Source organism: Pollicipes pollicipes, unplaced genomic scaffold (genome assembly GCF_011947565.3).
Source record: "Pollicipes pollicipes isolate AB1234 unplaced genomic scaffold, Ppol_2.1 Scaffold_6686;HRSCAF=7923_pilon_pilon_pilon, whole genome shotgun sequence".
NCBI classification, from domain to species: domain Eukaryota; kingdom Metazoa; phylum Arthropoda; class Thecostraca; order Pollicipedomorpha; family Pollicipedidae; genus Pollicipes; species Pollicipes pollicipes.
The window spans coordinates 10,733,496-10,750,676 of record NW_023596921.1 but is presented as its reverse complement, the minus strand read 5'-3'; the positions used below and the strand labels follow the sequence as shown (position 1 = coordinate 10,750,676).

At 55.0% G+C, this 17,181-nt stretch overlaps 2 protein-coding genes across 7 annotated transcripts; one reads left to right on the top strand and one right to left on the bottom strand.

Moving 5' to 3' along the window:
• Positions 1 to 1,429: 1,429 nt before the first annotated feature.
• On the bottom strand, positions 1,430 to 3,893 carry LOC119108595 (acidic leucine-rich nuclear phosphoprotein 32 family member B). Its single transcript, XM_037232184.1, has 3 exons — positions 3,745 to 3,893; positions 2,322 to 2,454; positions 1,430 to 2,204 (listed from the first exon to the last, which is right to left on the bottom strand). Exons 1-3 carry the CDS (start codon positions 3,826 to 3,828, stop codon positions 2,122 to 2,124), a joined length of 300 nt encoding a protein of 99 aa, XP_037088079.1. The 5' UTR covers positions 3,829 to 3,893; the 3' UTR covers positions 1,430 to 2,121.
• A 281-nt stretch (positions 3,894 to 4,174) lies between these two features.
• On the top strand, positions 4,175 to 10,687 carry BORCS6 (BLOC-1 related complex subunit 6). Of its 6 annotated transcripts, XM_037232051.1 has the most exons (6): positions 4,563 to 4,648; positions 5,128 to 5,157; positions 5,922 to 6,103; positions 6,882 to 7,056; positions 7,849 to 8,060; positions 10,264 to 10,687. In XM_037232051.1, the coding sequence occupies exons 4-6, from the start codon at positions 6,885 to 6,887 to the stop codon at positions 10,396 to 10,398; spliced, it is 519 nt and encodes a 172-aa protein (XP_037087946.1). In that variant the 5' UTR covers positions 4,563 to 4,648; positions 5,128 to 5,157; positions 5,922 to 6,103; positions 6,882 to 6,884; the 3' UTR covers positions 10,399 to 10,687. The 6 variants fall into 6 exon arrangements, with proteins under 6 accessions (XP_037087941.1, XP_037087943.1, XP_037087947.1 ...); XM_037232046.1 differs by lacking the exons at positions 4,563 to 4,648; positions 5,128 to 5,157 and adding an exon at positions 4,175 to 4,376; XM_037232048.1 differs by lacking the exons at positions 4,563 to 4,648; positions 5,128 to 5,157 and adding an exon at positions 4,189 to 4,250.
• The last annotated feature ends 6,494 nt before the right edge of the window (positions 10,688 to 17,181 follow it).

Below are 17,181 nucleotides of genomic sequence, written 5' to 3'. Positions count from 1 at the left end.
GGAACATTGCGACTATTGCGCAAATTTCACCAGCCCGCAATGACGCTAAGGTCTATACAATGCTACTGTTCATTGGTGCGCAGATTCCAATTCAGTTGGGAGGCAGGAGGAGGGTTTCGGCGACGCCAACTGGGAGTCCAGCCTCCCCTCCTCCCCTAACTTAGCCAATATGGCAGCGCCGTACATCAAGGCCTTCTTTCGGGCAATCAACGTACATGACTCTCCGCCACCACGCTGTACGCTTTAAATGAACATTAACTCATACGCTGGCTCACAGATTACGAATACGCTCACGATTACGGCCCTGGGCGCAAAATGACCCTAGAAGTCGACGCGCCCTAAAACCCCAATCATCATCAAACGATTACGGCCCACAACCCTCCCGAATTTCCTAAAAAATCGCGGAATTTAGTTAAGGGACGACACTGCACCGGAACGCCCTGTCGCCAGGAAGCGATCTCACCCAGCACTCATGCGTTCGAACCCGACTCACCAGGTGGCATGGAATTTAAACCGCACGGCGCTGACATCCCTGTCGTCAGCGCTCCCAGGCGGGCCGCCGCAGCGGCTGCGCGGTCCACCTGCCCGGCCGGCTGCCCGGCGCCGGGCCGGCGCGTCACGCCCGGGCTGCCGTGCCGCCTGGCGGCGAGGCGGATGCTGTGCCGGCGGGCCCCGCGGCCGTCGCCCCCGCAGCGCGCCCGGCCGGCGGCTGGCTCAAGCCGGCGGCCGGCGCCCCGTCCAGCGGCGCGCGCAGGGCCCGGAGGTAGGGGGGATGGCGAAAACATGAAAACAAGCCGATCACACGGACCTGAGCATCAGGATTTCCAGAAGTCGGAAGCGACCTCCGCCACGCTCGCGACTTCGGCGGCTTAATTCGCCGTGTCCGCGAACGGCAGAGCCTGCGTGTCCCAGCCGGGTAAGAGCGAACTCGCCCGCCTGAACCCAGCTGCTGAACCACGTCGCATCAACACCACCATATACGGCCTGCAGTTACGCTAACGCTAGGGTCTGCAATGCTGCCGTGGTTCAGAAGCCGGGTCCGGAGGATGATGACCAAAATCCAGAGCCTCTGGACAACATGCGACTGAATGGCGTCCCGGGAATGCAGTGAAAGCTGGACGGAGCCGGGACGCAGCGACACTGCTTTTTATTACAACACCCTCAGCGGGGCGACCGCACGGACCCCCCGCCCCCCCCCCACCGCTTCTCTCCCAACCGGCCGTGCAGGACCACGCTCCGCGCGAACGCCCCAGTACACAGCCGCGCTGCATCTGCCTTTGCCTCTCTTCGATCCCGGCCCGCTCCTACGCCGCCGGTGGGGTGGGATCTCGACGAGACCCGCGCCCATTCGGCTCGGCCGCCTGGCGGTCGGAGCCCGAACCACGTAAAAACATCAGCCGCTGCCGTCCAAGACTCACTAGACACGCACAGTTTTTCAATATTTTATTACAAAACAGCCTCGTCCTTTTGCTCGTCACTTCATACCACAACGGAGATCCACTGCAACGTCCGCATGCTCGCAATGCAATGGTCAGTGACGGAGAGAAGGGAAGCCACACCGCTCGCGCTACCAAATATGTTTGCCATTAGACACACGTAAAATGATGGGTCGCCTACGTGCCAGGATCATGACATGTTGTCTTCTTCTCAATGCCGGCGGATCACCTGCTCAAATATGACCAGTCAGGGCAAATGTAAAATATGAGCTACATTGTAAACCTATTGCCTTTAATGACAAACAGTCTGGGGTGTGACTGGAGTCGATCGATGTTTATGCGTTAAGGTCATGCGATACATGACGGTCTTTGTTCTATCATTCGCACACAAGACCTGGTCTCACACACCGCACCATACCCCTTGTACACGTTGAGAAGGAATAACTTACATTACACAGATGAGAACTCAGACGAGGGGTGAAAAACGCTTTGTGATCTCGTCTTCAGTTTGCTAATGGACACAATTGGTTCTCCCTGGGCCCCAGGGGCGCCCAGACTTTACAGACGTCCCCAAGCCAGCGTGTCACATCCAATTGTTCATGCAGGCGCCGTCTCTGCCACGATTCAAGCCCGGGCCCAGACGGCTTTGGCAGGAATAGTCTGTTCACGCGATGAAGTGTTCACATTACGCATCCTCCTCTTCCTCTTCGCCCCCATCCTCTTCCTCTTCTCCGTCTTCATCTTCTCCCTCCTCTCCCTCTACATCCTCTGAAAACCACAGACACCGAATTCAATGCTAGCGCCATCAGAGCGTCGTTGATATGCATCATTTTACGTCGAAATGCCCTCAAAATTCATCACAATCACAAAGCTCAAAATACTTACCCTCATCTTCCTCCCCGTCCACATCCTCTTCGCCAAGCTCCTCCTCATCCTCTCCATCCAGGTTCTCCTCCTCCTCTCCCAAATCCTCTTCGTCACCGTTCACGGTCTTGAGTTTTTTGGCTTCAACTTCATCCTGGGGGCCAAAGCCATCACACTCAACACATGAACGGCATCGCACAACTCACATGAACATGCAAGCAAAAAAAAACTAACCAGACAACAGCGGCGAATCTGCATCGCCACTAGTTGGTCAGTGGTCTGTTTCAGTCAGGCGCTATTCGTCTTTAGGGGCGCGAAAGACGCGCCCAGCACCATACTTGAAAAATGCACCGAAAAACGTAGCATAACACCGAAAGTCCAGCACGGAACGTAGAACTGAACGAACGCCCTGTCACTCCACGTGTAAACTGCAAGACGCTACATTCGTGTCAGATCTAATCGCACGCTGATATCATGCGCCATCATTTGACGACGAGCAAGACGCCATTAATCGTGTTTAGCACTTTATGAAATAGTGGCGCGTGAAAAACACGGTCATACGTTGCGTCTCAAACACTAACATTTGATACATTACCAATTTTCGACATTTTTTTAAATGTCAGGGGCATACATAAGGGACAGGTAACAGGGGCCACGCGTCCATCTACATTGATAAGTACACGAGCGAATTATAGTCCCGCTAGAAGATAGCGGAAAACAAGTAAGAAATATTGCAATCATTGTCCCGTTGTTATTTCCCACGAGGTACGCTGGTCCTGCGTTACTAGGAAGTCCCCACCTACAGCACAATAGTTCGGCAAGTTTTCATCGGACCCTGAGGTCGCCTGAGATCGCCTTACATACTGATGCAAACACCAAAATCAGTTAGGCCCATGACCAATCAGTCTGTGCCCCAGAAAAACAAAAGTGCGTAGGCGCCTTCCACCATGCGTCGGAGCGAGCCGGCCATCATGGTAGAGCGCGTACGGCGGCACTTCAAGACGCCTCGCTAGAGGCTACCGTGCATTAACTGGACAGCAAGGACACCGGCCCGCCCTCCCGCCTCCCCACGCGCGCAGCAGAGCCAGGCAACGTACCAATGTTTCCAATATGGCAGCAACAGCAAAAAGACTTGGTCCACACGGGGCTGGCAAGCATTCAAGCAACACCAATCCGCCATCAACAGCAGCTACGTGCCGCGGCAACGCAGCGGCTCGGTAGAGGCTAACTGCGAAGCGCGCCAGAATCCTTCCACTCACTAGCAGCGCGTATCCTGACACATTACATAATTCACAAATTCACTCTGCCGCTGACCTGAAAAAACACCTTTTCAGCCTCTTCAAAAGACAGCGCAATAGACTGGGCCTTCCGATTGCCGGCAAGACACTTGCATCACGTGCAGGTCCCCGACTCAATTCGCTGTAAAACTATAAGTAAGCCTTACCTCTGCAGCCCGCTTCTTCCCTTTCACTTCTGGTGTCTCGGCTTTGCCATTTCCAAGCTCAGTCTTCTCCTCGGTAGCACTCATCTTCGTAAATTTGTGAATTGAGGAAGAGCGTCGCACGTCCAACCCGAACGCCGGTACCTCTCAAAACGCCGGCTGGTGGCGCTGTAATCGCGGGAAATCCATTGCAGTATGGTTTCCATATAACCTGTTTATGATTATATTTGCCTATAATCGCGTTAGAAAACGCCGAATTTTTAAATTTTGTATTACCAAACCGTGCAGTTACTACGCATAGGCGGATCTTAATTATATTTTTTCAGCCGTCTCCGGCTTGTGGTTTTGGAGCAAAACACTCCCAGTTTTGGGTTAAGGAGTATATATCGTACGCGCAAGTTTCCGGTTTAAATGGCGGGAGGGGGTGGGTAAAAGGTGCAATGGTGGGGGGCAGAATGGCTCGCGTCAACCAAATACATATTTTCCGACCTTTGAAGATTCCCGCTGTCGTAAGAACTGTATAAATCGCACGGATAAGTGACTGGTCCGCGTTGGGAGCCGCGGAGTAGATGTGTGAGATTGCATAAGCCCGCGTGATGGTAGCGTCTCTCCGCGCACCACCGATATTTGTGTTGGTAAGGCTTGTGGGCGACCAGATCAGTTTTGTCTTGATTATTGCTGGGGTGTTCAGATAGTCAGCGGGGTAGGTGTCCCGCGGCGCTTGTTTCCCTGGTTTGGGGGTGCGTGTGGTCGGGGATCGGAATCGTTCACTGGGGCGTGGGGATGCTCGCATGTGGGGATAGTGCTGTGGGGGAGAATTTGCACTGTCATCAGCTTTTTTAAATGGTTGTTGAATATATTCGTCCTGCATTGGAAAGCAAACACGATGCTTGACTGCAGTATGCAGGTTGTCCTGGTTGATGTGTTAGTGCTCTTATTACTGTGAGGTTTTCATGACCAGGGAAGCTAAGCACAAAGGTGCCTATTTAGCTCATCTAGTTGGGTTTGGGGTTTTTCCATCCTTTCATCTGACTGTGTACCTTTGCTGTTTGTACCTCAAAAATGTTTGTACCCTTTGTTATGGAGCTCTACTAATTTGCCTGATGTTGAATGACATGGGATCCTAATTGGATAAAAAAAACTTGGAGGATGTACTTCATGAATCATTTTAAAAACAGAATTTTGGTGTCATGTTTTGGTTACTGCTTTGCTGGAGTTCAAGCAGGTTTTATCTCATGTAAGCATGTGCATTAAGTCTGCACTTCTGGTGCATATATTTTTTGGGATCAATAAGAGTAGTGACTATTGCACTAGGGAAATTTGTTTCCCCCATTCCTGGTCATGCAAAATCTGAAAAGGGGCTATATAACTATCGCTGACTGCCAGAGCCATTGCAAGTCCAGATGCATTCATGAGGTACTGTGTGGGATGAGAAAGGTAGTGGAGTGGCAGGGATTTAAACCAAGTACCGAGAAGTCCAGAGCCGAGCACCCAAACCGTTATACTACCACTGCCCTGTGTTGGCATGCATCATAAGTAATTGGGTTTTGTTTTAGTTCAGGGTTGGAAGTCAGTATAATCAGTGCCCCCCCACCCACACATGAAAAGGAATGCTGTATGCTGTGTATTGTGTGCAAGAGTCACATTGAAAAGCTCTGTAAAATATTGGTGGCCAAGCAGGATCTAGGCCAATAGCTGCACTCTATCAGCCTGCCTGCAACCTGTGCCTCTGTTGGGGATTTGGATTATGGGGCTCGTTTTCAATGTTTTGTCTTGCATTCTATTGCTGACAATTTAATTTTTTACTGTAAAACTCTGGCCTGACATGCTGCTTGGCATGTGCCAATGCCAAAGCCAATGCCTCTACAGCAGTTCTGAATGCCCCAGGTCTGAATTCATGCATTTTCCTAGGATGTGAAGTCGGGCTGTTGGGCAAAGTCCTAGATAAGCCTGCCAGGGAGCTCATTAACAAGACATGGATGGAAATAATGAGCCATGGGGTGATTGGGGAAAGTGTTCACTTCACTGTTTTTCCTCCACATTCACTGAGGGAAATTGTTGCCAGTATGTTCAGACTCAAACTGCAAATAATCTGCATGCTATCCCTTGGGTGACCAAAGCATTAATTATGTATTTGTTACCCATACCCAAATATTTTGACCAAGGTGTGCCATTTGCAGGAGAGGCTCCTGGCACCTGTGGTCTGCATCTTTGAGGGTGTTCTGTGAGTGACACAGCTGGGCAGGCGAGTGGTCGGTAGCGATGCAGCGAAGGCCGGCGCCATCGTCACCACCTGCTGCCGAGCCGGTGACTGAGCACCAGCCAGACACTCCCTGGGTCGGATGAGGCCCGCCATGACAGGGTCCGTACCACAACACTTCAAACACTGATGAGCACGGCTGGTGCGCAGCAGTGTGAGCCGGGCTGGGAGTCCGACTGGTGCTCCCAGCTTTTTCTTTGATGATTTTTCAACTGGCAGAGCTAGTCAGAGACTGGATGTTGTGCACTTTATGATGTAGTTATGGGAGTCTATGTGATCATTAGGTATACTGCACAGTTTGGGTTTCCACAATTTACTCTGTTTTGAGTAAAGTGCACTTTGAGACTGGAGCAAAAGGGCTTGAAGGTTTTCGCATTTCACATGACAGTTAGATTCAGAATATGCAAGTTTTGACTGAATACTTGGGTGCAAACATTGTACCTGTATCAAAATCAATTTGAGCGTCAATAATATGTATTGTGTGACTGAATCTGTATTGCCTCCCCCCCCGCCCCCCTCCCACATGAGCAATGCAGTCAAACATTTTTGTTTGTCCGGTCTGTCACGCACTCCCTCATGCAATCAGGACTAAAGGTGTATTGCACAGCTTATTTCCCAATTCTGAACAACTGAGTAGGCTTTTTAATGCACAACCCAAACATTTGGGCTATTGAAACAGATAGTGTTCAGGTCCGTGTGAGGTCCTGCAAACATGACTTGTATCTGCTCTGGAGTTGTCACTCTTCGGTAGTGTTGTGTTTGTGGCAGCGAAGGCAGGGCTTGCCGCGGCGCGAGTGGAATACGCGGGACCGGCCTGCTCGGGCTTGTGCTCTGTCCGTTGGCACATCGCCCCCGCTGAGGCAGTGGCCGCGTGTTCCAGCTGATGACGACCTCGTACTCGGAGATCTTCCACGGCGGCTCGAGCGGCCGGTCGAGCGTGTTGGAGTGCGGCAGCGACACGCTGCTCTCGCCTGACCTGTCGCCGGTCAGCCCCGACAGGCAGGAGCAGCCGCTGGCCGACGAGCTGGCGCAGCTGGCCACCGAGCCGGGACCGGGTCAGTCGGCTGACGAACGCGCCGCCGCCGCCGCCGCCGCCGGCCAGGCCCGGCTGGAGCGTGGGGCCTCGTGTGGCAGGAGAGCGGTGTTGGGAATCGCGCGCTGGTGCTGAGTCAGTTTGGTTCGATTGGGCCAGAGCTCGTTCGGGGTGGGTAGACCGTCGGAGGGTACGGGATAAAGGATGTAAGAAGTGCAGCCAATCCGCATTCGGTGCAGACGAGTCTTTCCATACAGAATACCCCGGATGGTTGCAGGTGTGGGACGATGGGGTGGTGGGCGCCAGTTAGTTCTCCCCGATGACTGCAGTAAATGATAAGACGGCCACGGACAAGCAGGACCGCGTTAAAAAATAGGTTCGGGGATGGAGGATGCTACACTCTCGTTACGCCATGCATGATGCGTACTTCGTACATGGGTGAATACGTGCCGTGCCATCCCGCGTCACGAGCCTCTGGCCGATGCAGGCATCAAGTCAAGTTTCCCATGTCCAACTCCTGTGCATGATGACAAGAATGGCCTGCTCGATTATCTCTAATGGGGGAGGTACATCGTCTACCTCTACTCCTCGAGTTCACACTGATGGGAACTGCTCCCTGAACGACGTTGAGAGCTGCTGCGTGCTTTGGTATCAGTTTCAGGCTTTGTACGAAGTGCGGGAAGCGCGGTGAGCGAGGTTTTGTTTCTTTCAAACATGGTCATATTAATTTTTCACTTATTCTGCTACTCTGCGTAATCCCCGCATCCGTACGCGAAGCAAGACTCGGCACCACTTTCACGCCACCTGTCATCAGCGGCGGCAGGCTACAGTGCGCCGTCGCGGCCGTCGGCGGCGCTGCTGGACGAGCTGGAGCGGGACGCGCGGCGGCTGGCCGCCTCGGCCGACGGTCTGATCGAAAGTCTGACCGGCACCATGTACAGCATCTCCTCGCTGGCCGTGGACGCCATGGACGCCTACCGCGATGCCGTCTGCAAGACCTGCGACGGCGTGGATGCCAACATTAAGGTGCGAGGGCCGACGGTGGTCAATGTTTCGTGGCGGCTGGGGCGATCCTGAGACCTGTGTGCATCAAGTTCCGATCGGCACCCAGTCCTATGTGGTCCGATTGGATACTGTTGAGCCATTGTACGAGAATTGGGGAGTGGCGCGGGCAGCAACATTATTGAAAAAATGATCCGGATTGTCGGCGGTTCTAAAACCTAGAACACCATGGCAGCATGCGAATAACTCCCGAGAGACGGCTAACAGGCCTAGAATTGCACAACAACTCCGTGTATTGCATAATGCTAAATGGAAGCTACGTGACTTCTCCCCCGCCCGTCCCTTATCTTTACCTCCCCGTAGGTATGCCTGGGTGGATCACCGGCCCGATCGGGTTGTCGTGAGCGGATCTCCCCCCTTGGTTGACCAACGCTTGGATGATCGCTTCGGACAGTGCTGGGGATCTGTTGCGGCTGGGTTTTCCGCCGTGGGCGTCTTCGTCGGCGGGCCCCTCCACGGATGAATCCACATCTGCGCAGAGCCCTTGTGTTTCGTGAGACCTGCTCCAGCCGGTCCGTGCCGCCGCCCGCCTGTGCCGCCGCTCGCTCGTTAAGCACCCGCCCGCCGCCCACCCGCCGCCTGCCCGACCGTTCACAACCCGCCCGTCCGCCGTCCGCCTGTCCATCACCCGACTCCGCCGTGCGCCCGGGCCGTCGCACGCCCGTCCACCACCCGCTCGCGGCGCCGCCCACCTGTCTACCACCCGCCCGTCCATCACCCGCCCGTCCACCGTCCGCCTGTCCATCACCCGCCCGTCTACCACCCGACTGTCCACCGTGCGCCCGGGTCGTCGCCCGCCCGTCCACCACCCGCCCACCGCCCGACCGTCTCCCGACTTTGATGCCAATATCGAAGCATCTTGGTACGGATGGCTTTGCGTGGACATGGGTGGTGCTTGCGGACTACCGCTAAAGCTCGCACAAATTTTCATCGTCCATGCGTATTATCAGCCGTAACCGCATCAACTGTCACCCCATGCTGTTTCGACTTGCTTTGAATTTCAGGTTTGGTTCCTTTCAGGAGGCCCGTTTGCCATGCCAGTCCTTGTTACTGCGAGCTTCTCACCACATGTTGGGACAGTTATGGCGGGGGGGGGAGGGGAGGGGGGGGGGGGTAGAAGGAATTAAAGGGAGCTTATAATTTCTAGGTCGCACAGAATGATCATGGAATATGCAAAGAAACAGTCCTAGTTCTTGCCAGCCACACACTACCAAAACTGCGTGCAAGTAGCATCAGGGGTATAGTTTCCTATTGATTTACGGGCACTTCAGCCCCCAACTTGGGTTCGAGCCGCCCCACTTTGGGAAGAAAGTGGGCTAAGTCTGGGAAGAAATCTCTTGGCATATCTTGGGGATAGGCTCGGTCATTTTACTCTGTTCAGCTCCCCCCCCCCCCCTCCCCCCCAACTCATTTTGTGAAACTACGCCCCTAACACGTTTGCCGACGTGGTAGTTCCTGAGCTCGTGGATCGTATAAATCGTTTGTCATTCATCCCTGGCAGAAAATGGTTTCGCGCCAAAATATGTCACAAACGCCATGGTAAAACTATTATGTGCATTAAACGCGAAGGCGGGTCGCTAATAGCCAGTTGGTGCCACTAGCGCAGAGCTGTTTTTATTCATATAGTATATCTGTATTTTGACTTTGATATGCATGTCCGTTGCCCGTGTAACGTAAATGCCAAGTGGCCACACGAGAGCCGATTTGTAGTTTATCTTCGTTTTCTTCGTGTTTTCCGTGATGGTGAACATTACGAATTTCAGTCAGTTATGCTTAATTTATTGGAGGTCACTACCGACTAAAGGCAAAACAAAACTTGTTTTCTCCGCGTGTTGCGATTCCAGTCCGTTGAGGCAGTATCGTCCCGAGCCCTGATTCACCCGTAGAAGAACAGGCACGAATTTGCGCTTCCAGACGGCTAATTTTCGTCGTAAACGCGACCGGAGCCGCTGGTGGGCGGAGCCTGCAGTTATGCAACACATGTCTAGAACAGTATTGATCGATTGGTGCACGTCCATAGGGCGATCAGCTCGCTGAATTGCAGCACCTGCGATACAACTGTATCCGAGGTTTACTTCTTTTGGTTTCGGCCGTGGCACGCAGTCACGCAGCAGGGCGCCGCTGTGGAGGGATCATGCTGAGCCGCTGTCCGCCTCGCGTGCCGCAGGCCATGTACCAGGTGATGGCCAAGACCGAGGAGCTCAACAAGACGGTGAAGCAGGTGCACCCGCTGGCCGGCCAGGTCCGCGAGGTCCGGCGGCTACTCGACCTCTTCGAGAGCGCGGTGACGGCTGGCAGCTGAGCGGCGGCGGTCAGCGGCCGGCCGACAAATGCCATCCTGCCGCGGCAGGCTCAGCGGATGGACGGCGAATGCCGTCCTGCCGCGGCGGCGGTCAGCGGCCGCCCGACGAATGCCGTCCTGCCGCGGCGGGCCCAGCGGACGGACGGCAAACGCCGTCCTGCCGCGGCGGCGGTCAGCGGCCGCTCGACGAATGCCGTCCTGCCGCGGCAGGCTTAGCGGACGGACGGCAAACGCCGTCCTGCCGCGGCGGCGGTCAGCGGCCGCCCGGCGAATGCCGGCTGTCGCGGCAGGCTTACGGACTGACACAAACAGCCGTCCTGCCGCGGCGGCGGTCAGCGGGCCGCCCGTCGAATGCCATCCTGGCCGTCGGCAGGCTCATCGGAGGGACGCAAGTCGTCCGCCGCGGCGGCGGTCAGCGGCCGCCCGGCGAATGCCGTGCTGCCGCGGCAGAGCTCAGCGGACGGACGGTGAAAGCCGTCCTGCCGCGGCAGGCTCAGCGGACGGACGGCGAGCGCCGTCCTGCCCGCAGCACGTGAAAGCCGTCCTGCCGCGGCGGAGGCGAGCGCCGCCGACGGCGGCTAAGCGGACGGACGGCGAGTGCCGTCCTGCCGTGGCAGGCTCAGCGGACGGACGGCGAGTGCCGTCCTGCCGTGGCAGGCTCAGCGGACGGACGGTGAGTGCCGTCCTGCCGCGGCGGCGGTCAGCGGCTGGCCGACGAATACGGCCACGAGTCGAGCAGGCAGAGCCGCGTGATGTGCGCGGAGCTGTCCGCCCCGCCTGTCGCAGATCGGACGAGTCGTGCTGCTCGGGATGAGAAGCTGGCGTGGTGCGCGTTGGGTTGTTAGATCCGCAAATGACGTCAACGCAGGGACATGGTCGCCTTTGTTGTCTATTCTGGGCCTGTTCACTCGTCCTGGCCGTTTTTGCGCATGATGTGATGCGTACCAAAGCTCAGGATGTGTCGTGGCGAGTTGCAATCGAGATGGTTACCAGTGTTATATATTTGTGTCAACTTTTCGTATTTGATTGTGTCCCCCCAGTATGAACTGCGATATTATGTGAACTTTTCACTTTATTTGAAGGGTGATCGCGTTTAAAACAGCGGCCACCATTGCTGGAGGTTTTTGCCAGCGCTGCAAGGAACAGTGACTTCGTGTACTGAATAAATTCATCTGCATATTGTATGAAAGCAGATCGAAGATGAACCGTTGTAGCGGCCATCATTTCCCGGGAGCACCAGCTCTGTCCTCGCACGCGGGCTCAGCGCCGTCACTGTCTGTGCTGGGGCGAGTGCGGCCTACAACCATCCGCACCGACGCATCGATTGAGCCCGCCGGCCGCAGGCAGGGGTGCGCAACGTGGTAGGCGGGTGCTTAGAGTCGGCGCCGCATCGTCACATCCGGCGGCTTTCTGAAGAAGACCGGCGCGCCGCGCTTCGCTCATCCAGACTAAGTCGACTACTTGTCTATGTTAGGAACGGCGCAGATCGTTAGCACGGCTTCCCCGCCAGTTAGCGCGTCGAGCGTGGAGCTCGGGCAGTGGATGCGGGTGACGGCTGGGTTGTAACGTCATTGGCGCAGGCGGCGGCGGGGACTGAGAGTGGGCGTGGGGAAATGGCCGAAAGTCGCCAGCCACAGCTGGTGCGTACGGGGACTGGGAGGCGAGTGGGAGCGTGATAAGGTCAGCCAGTTGCACTTGCCCGCCCACACCCTTTCACTAAATGTGTCAACGCACGTCTGTGGGCGTCGGTGATGCTCCGGTGGCAAGAGCGAGGCGTCAGTGGCGTGGTGCCGTGCGCTGGTGTCTGAATAATTTTACGCAGCTTTTACTTAGCAGTGCTTTTCTTCACGTTGATGTCACATATATTTTTAATTAAACACGGTCATCGTGAGGTATGTACCAGTGGCGCAGGCAGACGGGGGTGACACAGGGGGCAAGTGCCCCACCCCACCCCGCCGAACGTGCCATTAGGGGCCCAATTTGCGCTCCCGAAAGGCTGGCCGGAGGTCGTATTCAGAGGCCCAGCTCGCAGGGTCAGGCTACCCAATGGGCCGTTTGCGCCGATGGGGGTCCTTGAGTTGAGAAGGGCTTATATGTCGGTCAGACACCACCAGCACCGCACAGTTGGCTCGATATCGGCACGCGCTTGAGGCCCCATTTCTCAAACAGGAACAGAACTGGGGTCAGCGATTTACATTGGTTGGAGGTTCAGCGTCTGTCGAAGGCCCACAATACCTAGCAGGGTGCTCGAGTTGGCCAGAGGCAGTGCTCGAGGAGGCCCGAAGAGAACCTGCAGGGTCCACCGAGACCGACGGTCAAGGGCTCGACTGGAGGGCGTGAGGGCACGAAGAGCTTGTCCTAGTTTTCTTCAGGGACCCCGGCCTGTAAATACGGGCCCTCAGATGACAGAGGACCCTTTAAGCCGATAGGGACGCCTTGAGTTCAGGGCCTATAAGGGCCTAAGTGCCGGTCAGGAACCACCAGTACCGCACACTCGGCTCCGTGTCGGTATGGGTCTGAGGGCCCACTCCCCCAGCGGTGACAAAGCCGGGGCCAGCGACTTACACTGGTCGGGCCTCTGCATCTGTCAGGGGCCCACGGTGTCTAACAGGGATTCCTTGTTGGCAAGGGGCCCCGAGCCGACCAACAGCAGCATTCAATGAGGCCCGAAGAGCGGTCCGGGGCCCACCGAAGCCGACAATCAAGAGCCCGATTGGAGGGCATAAGGGTGGAAGGGCTCGCTGTAGGTCACATAAATTATCCCGGTCATATTATTATACTTCAGGTCACGCCCCGCAAGGCTGTGACCTGAAATATCAGTCAGAGGGCCTCTTGCACTGATTGAGGACCCCCTGAGACGATGCGGGCGTCTATGTTGGCCAGAGATCACCGACACCCAACAGTTGGTTGCGTGTCGGTCTGAGCCCCGGAGGCCCATTTTCCAAGCAGAAGCAAGGCCGGGGCCCACGATTTCCATTGGTTTGGGCCCCTGAAACGATGACCAAGGCCCCTGTGTCGGTTAGGGTCTGCAATGCCTAACAGGAGGTCATGTGTCGTTAGGTGGCCCAAAGTCCGTCTCGAGCTTTGTTCGAGGAGGCCCGAGAGGGGCCGAAGGGACCCTCGGGGCCAAAGATCAATGGCCCGATTGGAAGCTGAAGGGGCCGAAGGGCTTGAAGGACTGGCCGTAGGACACAGTAAGGACGGCCTCCCCACCCGTGGGACCATGGCCTCAAATATCAGTCAGAGGGTCTCTTGCATTCATTGGGGACCCGAGGGACAATGCGGATCTCCATTTCGGCCACGGATCGCCAACACCGAACAGTTAGCTGTGTGTCGGTCTGAGTCATGCGGGTCCATTTCACAAGCGCGAGCGAAGCCGGGCTTGCTATTTGAATTGGTCGGGGTCTCCGAAACAATGGGGGTGTCGGTCCGAGAAGAAACGATGCCTAACAACATGTCCTTTGTCGGCAAGTGTCCCCGAGTCGCCATGAGCCGTGTTTGAGGGGCCCGAAGGGTCCGCCGAAACCGAAGATCAAGGGCTCGATTTGACCCGGACCGACCCCCAACCAGTACCACCGTGACCCAGGATGTAGGCCAGATGGCTACTATAAGAGCTGTTAAGGCTCTCTATCCTTTTTATATACGACCTCGATACGGAGCCAGGGAGTCCGCTCCGTGCCGGTCTGAACCGTGTCGTCCCATTCCCCAAGCAGCAACAAGGCCGGGGCCCGCGACTTGCAATGTTTGGGATCCCTGACACGATGGACCGCTCTTGTGTCGCGGTTAGGGGCCCCAGTGCTTAACAGGAGACCTGCGCCGGCAAGTGGGCCCAAGTGGGCCAGGAACCGTGTTTTGGGGGTGTATGAAGATTGTTCCGAAATGTGTCTCGAGGACAAGGATCAAGGGCCCGATTAGAAGGCTGAAGGACCCGAAGGGCTGGCTGCGGGCCAGATTACGGACCTTCATCCGTAGAAATTTAATCTCAAATTCAGCTCAAGGGCCTTTCGCTCCTTTCGATAGGGGACCCCGCAGACTGTGCGTTTCTCCATTTCGGCTAAGATCACCAGCACCGAAGTCTGCTCCATGTCGGTATGAGCTCTGGGCTCTGGGCTCTCTGGGCAATGCGAGGATCCTGTGTTTGTCAGGAGCCCACGGTGCCTTAAAGCGTGTTCTGTGTAAAGAAGGGGCCTGGAGTCGACCAGGGAAACATTTGCTCAACAGGGACGAGGACGGGACCCAGAATGCCATAGGGTCTCTTGCGTTGGTCGTGACCCCTGGCAATAAAAAGAGCCTGAGAGCTTATGATGAAGGACCCCCAGTACCGAACGGTGGGCCCTCCAATCCGAATCCAGCATGGGCTCGTTAAGCTGAACTAGTGCCAATTATTATTTATTACGCGCAATTATATATTATGTGCCAATTATTGAACCATCTGGTGCAATTGCAAATCTTGTTGTGTCAGTGAAAGTTCCTGCGTCGATGCGGGGCCGACTGCGCGGGTCAGAAAGCCTTCCGCGTCATGGAAGAGATCAGTGCCATCTGAAACATGAAAAATCAATGAAATATGCCTCTAAGAGCCTCCGGATCAACCAGGGGATCCCATCCCCGTGTTACTAGAATGGCAGACTGAGGACAACCCGCGGTGGGACGGAATGACCCTCAGCCGCTGACCGGGAACGATAATGTGCCCCTAGTGTTCGACTCAAAGGGGCCCCTTGCGCGGAAAAAATAAGGAGTCTCATGAATGTTGAACTGAGTGGATCAAAATGAGCTAAAAAATGAACAAGGTCTTCCCAAGTTTGCCGAAGAACGTTCATTCTTTTGCAGAATTGACGAGTGGAACAAATTACATCAAAAGATATGAGCGAGCGCGCTCACAATCTCGAGAGCAAAAACAGCGATGGCTGGGCTAGGCGTGTCCGTATAGCTGAACGGCCTCGGCCACTGCAGATAACACCAGGCGGCAGGCGCCGTACGCGCGGGAGCGACCGTCGTGCAATCATGCTTCCGAATGTCTTTCAAAAAAAGCTCGTACTGTTTAAACATAAAACTGGGCGTATCTTTCTAACAACTTTGAGGCTGTTCTATGAACATGTTATAAGTAGAGCGACACGAAAGTGGAGATTCTGCCTTTACTCTTCCCGTTCCACCACCGGATTTCAGCACCACTTTGCTCGGTGCTGCGGACGTCGAACCGTTCTTGTCATCAATCGGAAAAATTGTACAGGTGAAATGCACGCCCGGAATACCATTTAGATGCATGATTTGGTGTCCTAAGACGTTCTAAGGTGCTCATTTCAAGTGCGGCATCATTTTCGTTCGCCCGTTAGCCGCGAGGCCGACGTTGCGCGGCCAGTGAAGACTTCAAGATGACTGCAACATGACTGCAGTGAACTCTGCCTTGCGTCGAAGCTTTTGTTGCAATTATTTGCGAGCGCGCGTGTTCAAAACTGCGTTACAAGATCTTCATCACCAAACGATTCTGACTGAATGTTAAAAACATTCAGGAGAAGATGAGTTAGTCATACTAACACAAATTTTTGACCCTCAGTACCCCTGTAGAGCCTATATTAAAATACTGGCCAAGCCTCTGATTTCTACCGGTTTAGAAGAAATCCGATGCATCATTGTAACATGACGAGCGTCGGTGATTTATTCCGTGCAGTCGCTCAACGCCCGATTTCTTCCAGTTTATTAGCGTCAAAATTTCAAACAATTGATTCTGTGGTAGCCCTTGGCTTCTTTTCCAGTTATATAAGGTAAAACTAGGTGCTAAAAAAATGATAGCCGTGCCTTTCATCAATAAATTGGTCATAACCGGCAATTTTTTTTTGGGGGGGGGGAGAGGGGGAAGGGGCGTTGCATTACTAAGGGTTCTTTTGAGCCCTGTGCCCCACTCCCTTGTCAAGGCTCTGGCTACGCCCCTGCGTGTGATGTACCAACCATTTAATTCACGTAACATAGATTTTATTCCGATCTGAGGTAAGACTGATGATCTGTTCGTACCATGAATAACTGCGCCAGTTAATTTGTGCAATTGCGCCAGCTTGCCGCCGGTTACGCGGTAAGCCCCCCCCCCCCCCATGCAAACACAGAGTTCCTAGCAATGCTAAACTTTCCTTTCGCACGGGCCGCAGAGGCAGCACCAGATTGGGGTCAGCGCCGAATTCCTGGCTGTCGCGCGATTCCCGGCAGCAGTCAAGCATGGAGCTGCGGCTGCAAAGTTTCGCGGTCTATCTCCCATCACATCGCACAGCACCGCCTTCAGAAGCTTGCGACCCAGTTCACGCGGTCTATTATTAAAAAAATGATGTGCCTGACAGAGGTCCATGCCGTCTCAAAGCATATACACCGTATAAACTAATGAAGTGAATGCGCACGCCCGAAGCACGTGGACTATGGCGGTGGCATCTATGGCGGTGACAAGTGACCAGGGACTGCTCACAGGCGGACGGCGTGCACGGGTGCAGGTCTCAGACGGTTGGCGCGGTGCCAGCCGCCACGTCTGTGCCACGAGCGTACTGCGATGAACGTCGACATTTGTGCGAGGATTCCTGACCCTCTCGTGTTGCTTGTCGCTTGCGTCAGAGTTGTGTAAGACTTGACGTGGGTTTCGAAGACGCAGGATTGTCTCAGGGCTCTAAGGCATCTCGGAACCGAGATCACGTCAATCCAACCGTTCATAAAAAGTGATCTTCGCTTCGAAAGACGCCTCGCCATATTCCTGACTGACACCTTGGGGGGCATGGAACTCTTTTGAGTGGCCTTAATTGCAGATGGTAT

Bases quoted from the DNA above. Each gene is read 5' to 3' on its own strand.
- BORCS6 (XM_037232046.1), top strand. From the start codon at position 6,885: ATGACGACCTCGTACTCGGAGATCTTCCACGGCGGCTCGAGCGGCCGG. The intron at 7,057-7,848 runs GTCAGTCGGCTG...ACCTGTCATCAG, and splicing joins GGCCACCGAGCCGGGACCGG to CGGCGGCAGGCTACAGTGCG. The intron at 8,061-10,263 runs GTGCGAGGGCCG...CGCGTGCCGCAG, and splicing joins GCGTGGATGCCAACATTAAG to GCCATGTACCAGGTGATGGC.
- LOC119108595 (XM_037232184.1), bottom strand. From the start codon at position 3,828: ATGAGTGCTACCGAGGAGAAGACTGAGCTTGGAAATGGCAAAGCCGAG. The intron at 2,455-3,744 runs GTAAGGCTTACT...TTTGGCCCCCAG, and splicing joins GGAAGAAGCGGGCTGCAGAG to GATGAAGTTGAAGCCAAAAA. The intron at 2,205-2,321 runs GTAAGTATTTTG...TGTGGTTTTCAG, and splicing joins GGACGGGGAGGAAGATGAGG to AGGATGTAGAGGGAGAGGAG.